General features: G+C 39.5%; 1 protein-coding gene across 2 annotated transcripts in view; it reads right to left on the bottom strand.

Annotated features, from left to right (window-relative positions):
* Positions 1-1283: 1283 nt before the first annotated feature.
* The window catches only part of thsd7ba (thrombospondin, type I, domain containing 7Ba), a 147222-nt gene continuing 132141 nt past the window's right edge, over positions 1284-16364 (bottom strand). For both annotated transcript variants that reach the window (XM_018682007.1, XM_051070232.1), the window contains 11 exons: positions 16064-16208; positions 15656-15771; positions 14704-14821; positions 12940-13082; positions 12050-12218; positions 8358-8531; positions 6298-6393; positions 5082-5164; positions 4171-4366; positions 3773-3860; positions 1284-3423 (listed from right to left, as the gene is read on the bottom strand). In XM_018682007.1, coding sequence (XP_018537523.1) covers positions 3342-3423; positions 3773-3860; positions 4171-4366; positions 5082-5164; positions 6298-6393; positions 8358-8531; positions 12050-12218; positions 12940-13082; positions 14704-14821; positions 15656-15771; positions 16064-16208 — 1410 coding nt within the window. In that variant the 3' untranslated portion in view covers positions 1284-3341. The remainder of the gene's footprint in view (positions 3424-3772; positions 3861-4170; positions 4367-5081; positions 5165-6297; positions 6394-8357; positions 8532-12049; positions 12219-12939; positions 13083-14703; positions 14822-15655; positions 15772-16063; positions 16209-16364) is intronic.

The following is a 16364-nucleotide window of genomic DNA, read 5'->3' on the forward strand; positions in this document are numbered from 1 at the left end:
ATACTCATGCTTGAGGAAAAGTTAGGGGATGATCACAAAGTGTGTGAGATAGTTCAACTGGAAACCTATCATGTGGATGTGGAGGATGGCGTTAAGAGCATGGCTAAACGTATTTTAAAAAATAACCAATATAATTCTAAAGAAGACCATTTTTTTCTTTTTTGCAAATTGATTAGACAGACATCAACCTAATCAAACACATATAAATACCCTCTATCCCCAAACCCTATACTTCACCCTGATCCACTCATGTATTGACATAGAAAAGGCAAAGGTAACCAGTTGCCATTTGGTCTTCAAGACATTTCATCATTCATCAAAGAGGTAGCAGTTCTACTTTTTAATAATAACAAGAGGGGAGTCCCCAGCTTTTAAAACTTAATGTATTCAAACCTTGATGTATCATAAAGGTATGGAGCACCCTGGTGGGCCAGAGGTCTGCAACACACAAACAACACACAACTGTGTATCTGTCAATTTCATCTGGTGACTTCTATTGAGTGCCTTCCTCCTCTGTCTTCCCCCTGCACTCTTCCCTCAGAAATTGCTGTCCAATGAGGTCTAATTTCCATAATTCAACCAACAACAACAAAACATCACCAGCAGAGTGATGAAATCTGCAAGAAGTTTATCTCTCTGCTGGGGTGCAAACAAGGATATGATAAATCAGTAAAAAACGAAAATAAAATTCCATTACTTTAAAAACGTATGCATTGTTACCACAAAACAGTCATTAAGCTCTCACTCTGCTCTGCCAAAACATCAAAACAGCATACTACATTTTATTAGAATGATCTGGCATGCTTGGAATAGATGAATCACTGCCACTGTCAAGCTGTTCACATGTCTTCCCTGAAACCTGCAAATATGTCTTGAGAGCTACTAAAATGAGATGAATTGGACATGACAAGATCAGCCCACGTCTTTGCCACAGATCAGATGGCCATGACACAAGCATTTGAATTCAACCTTCTCTTAAACAAAAGTGACAGTTTTAAATAAATGAATTAGATGAGACAAAAGATTTAAACATTGTTTCCCTCGCAACCTGTGAGCATCCTGACTATCAGACTGGGAATCTGACTGGAGGGCAAGATGAATCTTATCAGCTGCTCATCTATTTCAGGCTCTGCCTCGGAGCCTGTATCAGTAATTATAATTTATCAGGACTCGAGAGTCAAGGAGCCGATGAAGATCACAGCAAGGCTGGAGCATCTCTCTCTACAACATTTCGCTCAGTTTGAACCCTAAGGATGTGCAACAAAGAGAAAAGTATGCAGCGTTTTATTTTCACATTGTTTCACAATTTATTTGCATTTTTGTCCAGCTCCTCATGTACACACAATAGTAACACAAATAGCATGGTATTGTAAACAATGAATGAACATACTTTTAGATTTTTTGGGACATAACCCAATTTAATTCTCTTTATCAAGTCAGAGGCTGCTCTTTGTTTTCTAATGCAAATGTAACCAAATAACTCCTTAATTAGTTGGTCATGTTATTTTAAAAAAATCTCAACACTTTACAGTTTGGTTGTACATTAACCTAACATTTACCATATGTCCCTTCACTGGTCAAATAGTAAAAACACTGCCTAAAAGAAACTACTCTAAAATGTTTGGCAACTTGTAAAACAAAATCTTTGCAAGGCCACTTGGAGCACTTTCTGCCAAAATGGATCAAGCATGCCTACATACAATCAGCTGTTGAAATACAGTTGTTACAGCATGTAACAACAATATCTACACAACCATTAAGATTATAGAGTTTCTGGTAAAATACATTCAGAAGGAGGTCAGATAGCACAAGACCAAATCTTCAGTTTGTGGAGGCAGAAAGAGAAACAGTGTAAACTCTGGTCAGTGCCAAAACCACCAAGTAAAACTAAATTTTCCACTGGGTGTAATGAACAATGCACAGGAAGGTTCATGTCTAAATGATACTGAGGATAATAATTTATGATCCACCAAGATGATCTCAGATGGTGCTCTGGCATCTAGAAAAACACACACACACAAAAAAAAAATTCTAAAAAGAAAAAAAACCTTTACTTTTGTGCATGAGCTGTAGCAACAGAAATACATAATAGCCCACTAAGTTAATATGTGCCCTCAAATATTTGGTATTTGCTGTCTTTCATGTTTTGAGCCCTGTCTTCATGGTGCAAAAAAAAAAAAAAATGAAAAGAAAAAGAAAAGAAAAAAAGGAATGATTAAAATATGACATCCTTGTGAAAGAAATAAAGCTAATTTTACCTAATAAAAACAGTGTGTAATCCAGTGCATCCTCTCCATTCTCTTATTTGTTTTGGTGTTTTTTTGTTTTGCCATTGATGAAAGTGAAGCATGTATGAGGTACGATCATTATCATGCTGGTACTTGATAATTTGCATTAAAGGTCTGTCTGTGTTGATCTCTGATAATTCTAGACTGCATTTGTCACCAAAACTGCCATTTTCAGTAGAAATTACACAGTTCTGACATGGTTCCTCCAGTGGCCAAGTGTCTTATGAGCAGGGAGAAATTACTGCATCATTGAATCATTTAACTCAAGACAAGCCTGCTTTTTCCACATATACACAACATATGGCATCATCAACAAAACACAATCCAACAGCAACAACTTGCAATACAATTAAAACACTAGAAAAGTCATTTTAAAGGAAAACAACAACAACAAAAAAATGAATCAGCACTAACATAGTGCATAGAGCATCTTCTCAGAAATTCAAAAAAAGGCTGTTTGTTTACCCGAAAGGCTTGTGACATTTTCTTTTACAAAGATCCAGCACTGATGAGACAAAGTCAAATGTCAATGTTTCATTGTCCTTTGAATGTCATGAGTGACTGCTGACTCAAGATGTTTTGTCTCCCTCACGTCACAGACAAACAACCAGGTGGCTCCTCTGATCTCCAAGGTCCACACCTGTGGATCTGCTTTGTCTGCTTTGAATCTTGGTGCTTTGTGGGTTGCAAACAGTGCTTCAACTATGTGCTCATGTTGCAAGCAGTCAAAGAAACTAGGGGTCCTTTTATTTCCTATATTCAGAGACCTTTCTGCCCCATTTTTACCTTGATCAGCTTTGATTCCTCTTCTTCGTGGAGGAAAGATGGCTGCAAAGTTTGGGGCTACATTGCCCTGCAGCAGCAAATCACATGGGAGCTTTGCTATTTGCTCCATTTACCCTATATTTGCAATACAGTTGACTCTACAGCAAAAAGTCACCCAGCTCAGGTCAGGAATCAGTGGTATGTGACGAACGTGCTTGGAAAACAATCTGATTGTAGTCAGGGATCTGTCTGAGGCCGAGCGTGTCCTTGTGATGTATAGCGTCCTGGTTACATGTCCATGTCACCATCATAGGCCAGAGTCAATGGCTTCTGCGGTGGAGGAGACGTCTTAGTGGTTTTGGATGGCTTACTGAAAAAAATAAAATAAAATAAAATAAATAAATAACACAGACAAGAAAGAAAAGCTGACAGTGTATCTGACTTAGTAGCACTGGGAAGCCCAAGTTGATTTCAGTCTTTACAAAGAATTCTATTATCTGATAGCAGCAGCACACAGCAGACAAAATATTGTGAGGAATATAACTCATACTTGACAGGGTTCTGTTTAAGGAAAGCACATGGATAGAAACTTGCTTTACTTCTGTGCTGCTCAGTTTTCAGTCTGTTCTCATCTACACTGTGTGCGACCTACAATAAAGCTTTTGTTCTTTAAATTGTGCATAGTGAGGAATCTCTTAAAAGAATAATATAGTACATACCAGACCAGGAATGATAACGCAATAATGAAGAGTATTAAGATGAATCCAACAGCAGTCACAGCATAAACCCACAGCTTCACTCTTCCATCTGTGCAATCAAAAAGCAGTTTTAATACAAACTTTTAAATATTTGGACATCTACATTTTCTGTCTTGCTCACATGACTCATTGTCTTTTCAAACATACTGCAGAGGAATGAGTAGATTTTTTTTGACAGTTTTATGGTTTATTGAAGTACTTATTTTTTCAGCATATAATGATAAACCCAGTGAAAACATTGACCTAGAATGAAGTCCACCCCCAGCCTAGTGATCCTAGAGCTACAAAGCCAGGTTCAAAGGCAGGAATGATCTCAGGCACGCAGGTTGAGCTGTAAAGTCAGATTTCCATTTCAGTACCTGGGCCAACAGGTCGTAGGGTCCACTCGCTGAAGAGGTCCTGGGCCTGAGATGGCCCGGGTTTTAATCTTCCAGAGTTGGTTTTCACATCAGCTTTCTTGTTGTTGTCCACCCCAGGGGTTCTGGTGCAGTAGTCCAAGAAACCATGCGTGGTCATCACTTCAGTGTAACCCTTCTCACACCCACACACACCGCTCTGCATGGAGGGTGGTCCAGGCCAAGAAGACCATCATTTACAGACAGAAGACACAAGACAATTGTAATTGTTACTTTCCTGCTGCTAACAGTCTGGCATGTGCAGGGACTACTCTGCTCTACTCTGTAAAGACTTTCCACTTTTAATGCAGGTTAATTTATCCCAACCATGACATTTAACTGCAGTCATAAGGGGGGAGGATTATACCAACACTTGCCAGATTTGGTGATTGATAGGTATGGGTTTTTAGGCACTGTGGGTTATTTTATTTAGCCATTTTCATTATCCTAAAATGCTATTAAATGTAAAAAATAAATCTAAAAAATGTATTTTATAAAAAAAAATGTAAAAATTAAAAATGCTTCTTGAAAATACCAGTGCTTCATCATTCTGCATTTTCAAGTGCAGTTACATGAAGGATACTCTAAGGGGCAGTAAAAGTTAAAGCTTATGCTATAATTTCTCACTTTCATTGCTGCTTGTGTGCAGTACCCCACCCCCTCAATATCTAGGTGCAGTCCCTAACTAACATGGAGCCCACATTCATTGGTATTAATGTGATTTTCCTTTAATGGCCTGTTCTTGACAATTAAAAATGTCATCTGTCAAAATCCATTTAACGCCCCACCTACAACGTGGGAGCAGCAAGAAACAGCAAAAACACAACGAGAATTATGGAGATCACAGCTGCCTGATCAAAGTACAATGATCTTACCGGTGTGCAGTGTGAGAAGGGTTTAGTGCACGGAGGATGGCAGTGTCTGACCGTGGTTGGCCTTTTCTGTGGGAAACACCCCCCTGGAGAAAGACAACAGGTTCTAATTTCTGTTCCTTTGCCCATTGATCACTAAATTAATGTACTGTCACACCTGATTAATGGCCTCAGTTGCCTATCAGGGTCCCTGATCAATCTGCGAACATTTTAATTCCAACATGGAAAATTGCATGTCAAAATATCAAAGAGTAATGCCTTGGGTTGTTGCCTTCTCTGCAGAGGGAGGTTATTCCTTCTGGGCTCATATTTGTCAGAAACACTTCCTTACAGCGATAAGATCACATTCACCCACTATTTACAGCACATCAAGCTCTCCTAAAGCTTTCTTTCCCACAGCACTATTACCTTTGTTCCGTTGCTCTACGCCTGCTTTACTTCCCACAAATACAAATGCATGATTATATTTATATGGATTGAAAGCCTCCCAGCTCAGAGTCTGGCTTATTGATTACTTATGTTAAGAGGGAGAGGAGAAATCAATGAAGACTCCACTGAGAATGGGAAGCTCAAATAAGGTGTTAAATTCAACTAGAACACTACACTAAAATTATTCTTTGTTTGTTTGTTCTTTGTGCCTGTGCATATTTGTGTAATTGGTTATGAGATAGAAAGTACATTAGGTATGTTCACACTACAGGCCTACATGCACAATTCTGAATCGTTGCCATCAAATTTATTTAGGACATTACCCATATACGGTAAAATATTACTGTAAACTGTGATTAACAAGAGCAAAAAATATTATATCGTTTCAATTATCTCCTGAACCAAAGAGGAAATCTGATTAAAGTGTATTTTTAAACCACCTGCTATGTTCACCTCTGCCTAAATTACCTGTATGATAGCTTTCTCAGATTAATTAATTAAGATTCACTTAGTGTCATGGCAACACTAACAAATTCCTTTTTGATATTGTAGCACATATCCATGTGATCCTGACTGAATTGAAAAATGAGAGTCTGTGCAGAGTTTTTGCTGTTCACACTGAATCAGTTCAGTGCAGGGAACAAAAGCAGAACTGGGACAGCTGCAGTCTGTTCTAAGCCAGATATACATAGACGTTCATATTTATATAAGCTTGTGAGTCTGTGTGTGTTCCCATGAATGTCTCTGCATGACCCATCTAGATTGGCCAGGAGACACTGTAAAAACTCACCTGTGACATTGACACCATCTGAGCGCTGACACCACACTGTTCTCTCATTGTTGTTCCATCCTCCTGTCCTCCACTGGTAACTGTGGCATTTTCCCTCTGTAGCAATGGCAGAGAGGCAGAGACAATGCTCATTAGCAGTGTGGGATCAGCGCTATCGTCAAGCTCCCCTAGACATTAACCACCTCTAATTCTGCTGCCCTGCTACTTCATGCTATAAGGTAAGACATACTGAGGCAATGTGCTATGAGACCAAGGCAACTTCAGAGAAAATTAGATGGTAGAAATTGGTTGCAAATGACTGAAATACATTTCTTATCTCTCTCTCCCTGCATTAGGAGCTATAGGGGGAGACTGATTTGAAGCAGAAAACAGTCAAATATACTTGAGTCTAATGCCACACATTTAAGGAATCTGGTCACATGTGAGGTGCTTTACAACAACATAGGAAAGAACTTCAGAAATTCAGAACTTGGTTCAAAATTACACATATAAGCTACACAGGTCTTCAGTACTATAAAGAAATACCCAGCAATAACCATTTTCCATCCAAGTATAAGCTTCCTAAAAAGGGAAAATAGAGTGGGCAAGATTACAATATTTGAGCAAAAACTCTGTGGCATAGGTTCAGAAACAATAGACATAGTTTCCCCTGTAAGACACATACTGTATCTGGGAAAGGTCAGTAATCAGAAGCATCAAGTAGCAAAACAGTGGCAAGATAAAGTAGGTGAACCCTTTGGAATTATTGGCATTTGTCTTAAAATATGGTCAGATCTTAATCAAAGTTACAATATACAAGCAAAATCTATTTTGAATAATAACAACAAACTAATATAAAGTTCTTGTCCAGACTGAAAACACGACTCAAACATTCACAGTATAGGTTGGAAAAAGTATGTCAACTCCTTGGCTTAAAATCCACAAAAGATAACTGGAGCCATGAGTTGGCAAACCTGGAGTCTAATCCAATGAAACAGAACTGGAGATGTGGGTAAGAGCTACTTTGACTTATATAAAACACTCAAACACTTTGAGTTTGATATTCACAAGAAGTATCCCCTGATGTAAATCATATGTCGCAAAAATAGTTATCTCACAAGACTTATGATCAAGAATTGCTGGAAAGGGTTCACATACTTTTTTTTGCCACTGTGTTACCTTTTGATGGTTCAAATGCTGACCTTTAATGATGAACTCCGCTGTAACTAAGTTTCAGTAATAACTTTGCCGTTACAAACACAAACCACTTACAGCAGAATTGGCCCTTTAGAAACCAATTGTAATATCACCTTTTAGACTTCCATCCATACAGAGAGGTAGATGTTCAGTGACTGAAGCACAAAGAGAGACAAAGCTGTTCTGAAGGCCTTGACAACATACATACTCACATAATGTTGAGTCCCCTATTTTTTTTTGTCATTTTAGAGAATTAGGGCCAATTTAACACACATAGTTCTTGCTGACCTTCAGTGGTTGGCTGTAGTGCTTGTTAAACCTGCATTAAGTGATTTTTTTGTCAGTTTAGGGGCAATGGAAACAAGCTGTTAACACAGCACTGACATATTACCACCCTGGCAAACAATTGTTTAATAACATGTCCAGCAGTTATGGAGCAACATTAACATTCATTTGGAGTCAAGTTTCTGGCCACATGATGAATGTTAGTCCATTATTCAGTCTCACTCTCTGTAGCTCTGTTTTTGGACTTAAGTACTTCCAGAGGGAAATATCTGGCTCTTTAGCTGCTGAATGCTCCACTATGTACAGCAGATACAGGCTAACTTTGTCTCTCTGCTGTTTGGTCTCTGGCTGGAAACAACACTTTGAAAGCAGAGAAAGTGAACTGGAACAGTAAGGTTGGAAAACCACAACAATGAGCAAAAATATGCTATAAAGCTCTGTGGTGCTGAGGGGAACCCTAAAGTGCGGTGATAATTATCTCTGGGTTTGTCACAACTCAAGAGATCCTTCCTAGATAGAAGTAGTCATGTGATGCATTGATTATTGCTGTTTTAACACAGGACTATGGCTGAAGTATATAGAAGCAATTTCCTCAGTACCTTTACAGGGCTGGGTCTCAAAAATTTGATGTGGGCAGCTGCCCTGGTTCTCCATGACCTGAATGATCACAGCTCTGGAGCGGGCTTGGCGACCGGTGGTCTCAAAGCTCCGCCCCTCCAGGCAGGTCAGTTGGCAAGAGCTCCAAGATGACCACTCAGTCAAATGGCAGTCTCCTGAGGGCAACAAAAAAAGACAGGAAAAACATTACTGATAGGCACAGCTTGGTCAATAACACTGAGACTTTCTTTTTAGATACTTGAGGGCGGTTTATATTCAGCTTGCTCCCACTATTTCAGAGATCATTTTATTGCCTCCCCTGCTAGCTCCTGAACATTTAAAAGAGATCGAAAACAACTTCAGCACACATCTGCGGCTGATAATGTACCAAATGCACAAACAAATTACTCAGACAGCCCAGTGGGTATTCAGAAGTAATAGACCAACCAGAGTTATAAATTATACAATACAAGCTATAATGCAGAGCCCAACTGTAAAGTCAAAACCCAATACTGAAACGTGTCTCATAGGAGAAGCACAATTCATTTGGTTTGGGAAATGTGTGGATAAAGGTTGGTTCATGTACTCTGTCAGTCTACAAATAACACATCAACACTTGCTTCCTTGAAGGTCAAACATTGATATCCATTATATATAATCCTTGATGGTGTATCTTGTAACGATATCACCCGCTGCCACAGCTCTACAGCCAGAACAACCCTCTGATTCTCTACCCCGAATGCCCATTAGTGTCTGTGGATTGTGGACTATTCTCATTATGTTTCATCTTCATATGGATCCTCTCTTCCCCCATGCTGCTACGGCTGTGGAAACACGCTGTGGCAAAAGCTGCAGTGTACGGCAAACAGCAACACACATACACACATACTGTACATCACATACGTGTCAACAACCCCTCCCCTGGCCCCTACACTGCACCTGGCACCTTCACACCAACGGACACATCACAAACACACACGCATCTGCTCTGCCCATCAAACAGTCTTGATCCTGAGCCAAGCCTCACAGCGAAGGCGGTTTGAGTGATGAATCAAGGCGGGGATCGGAGGAAACCGAGAGAAAGATGAGTAAAAGCAAGCAGTGCAAGATGGTATCTCTCCATGGTGAAAGCTAACAACAGCCTCATGTGCCGAGAGCCATACCACAGGAAATCTGAGAAGTCTTTTTCTCAGATTATGATTGCATTTCTCTTTTTGAAATTAAAACAATTCAGATATATTTTTTTTCTACTTCTATAATACTTGTGTATGGTACTTGTGTAGCTGGCTTGCGCCTACAGAGAATAAAGCGTCATTATAGATTTTCAAGGTGGAGAGCCTGACAGTGATAAGTGAAACAGGTCATAGCTGTCAGCTGGGCACCAGCTCCTTCACTTAAAACTAATGCTGTAGTTACAGTGTGGCCTAAAAATGGATAAAACAAAAACACCGGCTGGCATCATGGGGTGTCAGTCAATTATGAGTTTCTGTTGCTATGGTGACTTATATAATGATAATGTTGACCATTTTAATGTGCAAAATTCAAGACCTGTATTTGACACAGGTACAGGTGCAGTGGGTTGTGTTTTCCTGATAAGTCTCCATCTGTGTTAAGTTTGTGGGAAAAATGTAAAAATCTAACAAAAGAGAAATATACAGTATAAACACATATAGCCTAAATATTATATACTATACATTAAAAAGCTTTACAGCAGTAACAAAACTGGAATATAATGTACAACCTCAAATGTGCAAACAAACAATGAATTAAATCACTGTAACATGTATCTAAACATGTGCAGTCTGATTGCACAGATACAATTAAAAATCATAGTAATATTTATGTTATAGGCACTTAACTTCCTCACCAAATGATCAATTAATAACAGTGTGACAGCTTGATTCCAATATTCCACAGAATTTTAAAATGTCTAAAATGTGGAAGAGCTCTATCTAGCCTGAATTCAGCACCTCATTGATCATCATCCACTTCACTGGAAGAGGAGGGTAAAATATCACAAAAAAGTAAAGAATAAATCCTTTTCATTGTTTACCGAGTTTTCCACTATCCAGCCATCTCCACTGCTGAGATACGGCAGAGCACACAGGAAGTGCCAAGCTGAACCAATATTTTTATTTCTTATTTTTATTTTTTGGCCAAGATACAGCTACAGGCAGCGCTCTGCCAACACTGGTGCTCTTTTATCATTATCCATCACAGAGAACATTGCACATGTGTTTTGAAGTGTACTGCAAACTGGCAACAGTGAATGCAGTAACACCGTTACAATTCCAAGGGGAACAAGCTGATCTAGACCTGCCCCTGACGCATTTCGCCAGCAATGACTGCAGCTGTACAGTACATCAGCAGCCACCGCTGGATAGATTTAAGCACATAAATCTCCATCACTTTTCACTCAAGTTTTATGTGTAATCTGTGTGTAATAAACATCTGATCAACATAGTAATTATTGACAGGGACACATGATCTTAAATGATGCAGTTTAGTGATGGAATTTGTCAGAGATAGAAATGCTGGGATGCACCTGTACCTATTTTCTCTTCAGTAGCTACAACATATGTGTCTATATGATATGAGAAAATAAAATAGTTGTTGACAGAGAAATATAGAGAGTTAATGCAGACATTGCTGCAGAGTGTTTTTGAAGATGTGTATGTTGTTTATTAAGTAAACCACTTCAAAAAATCCATGACGGCGTAGAAGGCAAATTTCCTTATGTTTAAAATGATGGACAGAGTTTCCCATTAGATTTCTATCCAAGAGCTTCAAGTAAATGTGACTGTTTGTCTAGAGGCTAATGGGTCTCACTGGTAAACTGAAATGAAGCCGGTCAATACAAATAAAGTTGTGGTGTTAAACTGTGATGAGGTTCATGACATCAGTGGCTGTTATAGCTGATATAACCCAGCAACTCACGCACTGTTTTTCACAGCCTCAGTCTTCTATTATTGGATACCTCTGCTGCTCTCACCTTTTATCATATACTGCATGAATTGTTGTCATTTGAAAATCATTTGCATTGGCATGTATGCTTTCCCCATGCAGAATTCCTCTACTGTAGCTGTTAATAGCGTGGCTACAGTAGTAGGAGTGATTGCTCTCAGCAGTGTGATTGGTTAATTGTTTCAGAGTGATTTTTCATGCCTCATTTATTCCTGGGTTGTTACACAACGTAGTGTAAAAATCAATAGTGTTGTCAAGTAATTGATCGTAAAATCTGTCTCTATTTAAGTTTCTCAGTACAGACTTTTGCATGTTTTTAGGTACTACGTTGATACAAAATATGAATTTTCTTTTATCCAAGTGTCTTTTTTTCTGGTTGTCACTGGACATGTCCCTCCAGACAATGCAGAGCTAAAAGGGTCATTAGTTAATCTATGAATTTTATTGATTTTGCAATAATTATTTAGCAGCTGAAAATGTCAGCCAATTGGGAGAGGGGACAGTGTATTGGCAGACTCCAGCAAATTAGTTAATGTTCAGAAACAAGATTATTGATTATAAAGTAAGTGACTGAAGCCAAATAATTGTTGATATTATGAATTCAAAATGACCACAGTCATAAATAATTAATGCAATTGTGTAGTTTTGCTCTTGTTGAGCTTTATATACTGGCTGCCAATGCAGTTGAAAAGTAAAGATGTTCATTAAGTATACTTGAGCGTGGCTTTACCTGGGCAGGGAACAAAGCAGGGCTGCTCCATCTCCTGTTGAATCTGCTGCCTCAGTTTGTCTCCACAAAGCTCTTCCTCTACTGGCTGAGGAGGAGACTCAGGCCAGTCGCCCCAGTGGACAACACATGATAGGTTCCTTCTCCGAAACCCTTCACCGCATTCTGCACCCTGCAGGAAAAACATTTTTAAAAAGGCAGAAACAAATATGACCTTGTTAAGATCCACCTACTGATGTTTCATCACTGTAGCCTTAGAAAAGTGAAATTTCTCACAGAAGCATCTAGGTGAATTTGATTAACTGTTATGAGCATTTTGTAAAAGAATTCTGATCATATGGACTAGTGCCAATGAAAAACAATGAGATGGAAGTGTTGTTCCTTTAAAGGATTAGAATTCCTAACTGGACCATATTGGATCATATGTAATATATTATTAGTAATAAGGCAATATAATATTTAATATCTTCTTAATAACTTAAAATACATTTCTGTGGGTTTCACCACTGATTCGCACAACCTCACTGAGATAATATTCAAAATGCATTGTGTACATCTTTGATGTCTAGAAAACCTGTTGTATCCAAATTTTAAATATTTCACAGAGCTGATTTTTTTGATCATTAGATTTTGATCAACCATCTTCTTCCCTGCCTTTTTCTGGCACTGTGCTGCATTGCTTGGTGAGATACTGTCACATGTACGTCTTTGAAAAAGTGTGTAATCATTGGCACAAAAGCCTGTTGCATAACCAAGCACATGTGCAAATGAGGACCCACTCATATAACCCTTGCTCCACCGTGTACCTTTAAGAAAAGTGGCACAATCAAAATCATGAGTTTTGTGGGCATCCTTGGTAAGTACATCATATGGAGGTAGATATTTGGTCATACCTCTACAGCACATGTGGACCAGTCACTCAGCAGCCATAAATAGCAAGGCCTTATGGGACATGGTTTGGTCTGGCTGAGCTGGCTGGGACAGGGGCGACCCTCATGAGCCTCCTGCAGAACTCGCCGTGTGCGCACAGTCAGACCTGCAGAACGTCAGGGCCAATAAAACGTTACTAAGAACAATATAACAGAGGAGACTTAAGTACATTTGGAAGCTGCAAGCTGGATGTTCAAGCTGAGTACTTTATAGAGCTACTGCGCAGAGCTAGCAGGAGAAACTGCTGAAAAAGAAAAACTGTGAATAAAGGACAAAAACACAGAGAGGTTCATACACCAAACTGCAAGCGTGAGAGACATAAAGTCATCACAGCACAAATATAAGATGCCATAAAATAACAGTTAATAAAATACTTGGCAGATATAAATGATGATCATTTATTTAGAAGTGAAAAGAGGCTGCACCTTTTCTTTAGCCCATAAAATATTTCCCTCATGACAAAGAAGAATTAGTGCAACAGCACAATACATCTGTGTCACCGTGCTACTTTGTGCTCAGATCTAACAGTTTCCTTCATAAATGCTTTGTTCAAGTGAGCCATTAATAATGTGTGACAGGAAATGTTTGGTAAATGGCAACAGTAAAGAAGAAGTGGCCACATAGCGGGTTTGGTGCGTTGTAGAGCAGCTTAGCGGCTGGGTCCCATGAGGCTCAGTGAAGGCAGGCCTCCCTCAGCCATCAAGTTGAGACAGAAATCTTGTGTGTGCTTGCTATGCCAGGGGAGATGCTGAGCTCTGTTGGCCCCAGGCAGACACAGCAAAAGGACGTTCAGCACTGCCATCTCAAAAATCAAACCAAAAACATTAGCGCTCCCTTGGCATCCTGACAAAACAAGATCCTTGCATCGTCTGACACAGATACAACGCAAATCCCTCATCAGGGCTGACAGATGTGTTTCACAATGTGTGAGAATGAACTGAGAGAGTGGCAGAAACAGAGTCGCAGCGACGGTGACAGTGCTGTGAAAGACACAGACTGAGCTTAAATCCCCAGCTGAAAGCCTGTGTAAGTGTGAGCTTATTGGAATGAGGGGTTAACTGTGAAGAACAGTCAGACAGCCAACGACAAATGAATATTGATGAACTTAAGATACTGTTGAGTGTCTCTAATTATCAGAATAACAAGCTTTGGGAGTTTCTGGCAGTATCTGGGAGCCAAAGAAACAATGTATGCATTCAGGTTAACTTCATTAACTTTTGTATATTACATGAGGTTATACCCTGACTTTCTCAAAGTAATGCCAGGCATACCACAGGCTGGTGATTACTAATTGCATTTTTGAAATCATGCAGGGCCAGAGTATATATTTTATTTAGGAACACTGAATCATTTATGGTGTCTGTAAAGGTGAGCTGTGTGAAATTTAGTTAAAATGAACCTGCTACTCTTAAAATGTAACCTCATAAAGCAAAGTTACCTGTGTTAATAAAAAACTGAGCTTCACATAGAATGATAATGAATGAGAATATTAATATATACATTATTGAAAAAAAAAATTAGCACCCTGTTTCCCTGTATAATAAGGCTTTGGATAACACATACGCGTAAATATTTTAATGCATTTAAATGTATTCATGCTCAATTCAACATCTCGGTGAAAGCCTAAGCAGACGGAATAATGAGGCGCTGCACATGTGGTCGGCTGTGTGTCTGTTCATCAGGTTGGTGTTCCCTTTGGTTTAAGTTTGTTGGCACATAATGTTTACCTTGGCTACCACAGGTGTGTGAGCAATCCGCCCACGGTGACCAATCAGAGAGTATACAGCTGACAGGACATTCAACCACACAGCTCTCTGACAGCCTCCACTTGTTGATCAGACCAAACTGTAGAAAAGAAGAGCAGAGCTGTGAGGAGGGCCAGCTAATTATTCTCACTAACAAGAAAGACGGAGTGCCCACATTTCCATATTTTAAACAGGCAGCAGTTAATTTCAGGACAGTGGAGATGCAGCATTTAAACAGTTTTATCATTAACACTGCTTTCAAATGTTACTGAGCTATAATCATACATTTTTGGAATTTTTATTAGAAGCAATCACCTTGTTAATGAACATTATACTAAACACAGTGGCTACAACATCACAACCTTTATCCCAGTAAAGCTCCTGACACTCACACATTACCAGATGTTAACTGCAGGTTGTAGACAAGACTGATATCCAGCTTGCAACACACCAGAGAAACGTTGCTGCTACTACTATTTGATCACAGAATCCAGCATCTCAGCAACTATTTATCCGTGCACAATCACATCAAGGAAATAAAATTAAGTTGTGTTTGGCTTGGTGGCAAACTCCTTAGTGAAACATGGAGGTGTTGGGAGATTAGATGCAACATTTTCACTTTAACAAAGTGGGCGACTTGACTAATGTAGTAGCCAATGGGAACAGAAGAGAAATTGGAGTACTATCACATCAATCACTACTTCATACTCTCCAACAATAGTAAAAATCTTTGCTCGGTATTTTTTGTTGCACCACGTGTGCATTAGACAGTTAAAGCTATTAAATCTCAATATCCATCATGTTGAAAAAATATATACACAGTAGGCTACGACATGACTGTGAAAATGTGATTTTCTCAGACTATGATTGTGCAATCAAGCTTTTAAACTGTGGATCCAATTATGAATGAGAGGTCTTACTGCACAGTGATTACCTGCTCACACCTCTGTAGCTCCACAATCTTGCCATCGCTGCGAATACAGTCCAGTAAATGCAACCGTGAACCTTGACCACATATGGCATTTTCACTCAGCTGGCACGTACTCCAGTCTGCAGTTCACACACACATAGAAACATAGAAATATACCTGTACAGTAGTCTCATTGTCAGACCAGGTTGTGTGCCATTGCTTGCAGGACAATTGTACGCACTAACCCTTACTATGCCCAAGCAGCGAACCTACTCAGGGGAATCTCTATTTTTCTAAACCTTGCATAAGTCAGGCAAACCTGGTCAAACACTGTCTTGCTTCGCAGTCATTTAATTCAGTGCATTCCCACTGGATATTAACAACAGTCTGTCATCCACTAGCAGCTCAGACTGGTTGTGCAGACCGTCCTACCTGAGACTCTGTACTGGTAGGTGAAACAGGTGCTGTTGAGGATGCAGGGCTCTGACTGGACCAGCTCTGGACAGGCAGAGTTCTCCGAGGCTGGGAGGCGGAGGATACGTCTGCTCCTGTTTCTTGTTGTCCCTTGGTCACACTGCTGTACAACAATGATAGCATTAAAGAAGATTCTCTGTTTAGTAGAATTGAGGGAGATGGAGTGAAACCAGCTGGAGTCTAGGAGTCCTTCAGTAGGCTATAGAAATTGAAAGCTGTATCCTACAATTACTTTTATGACCTATACTGACTAAAACAT

Source organism: Lates calcarifer, linkage group LG1, assembly GCF_001640805.2.
Source record: "Lates calcarifer isolate ASB-BC8 linkage group LG1, TLL_Latcal_v3, whole genome shotgun sequence".
NCBI lineage: Eukaryota > Metazoa > Chordata > Actinopteri > Centropomidae > Lates > Lates calcarifer.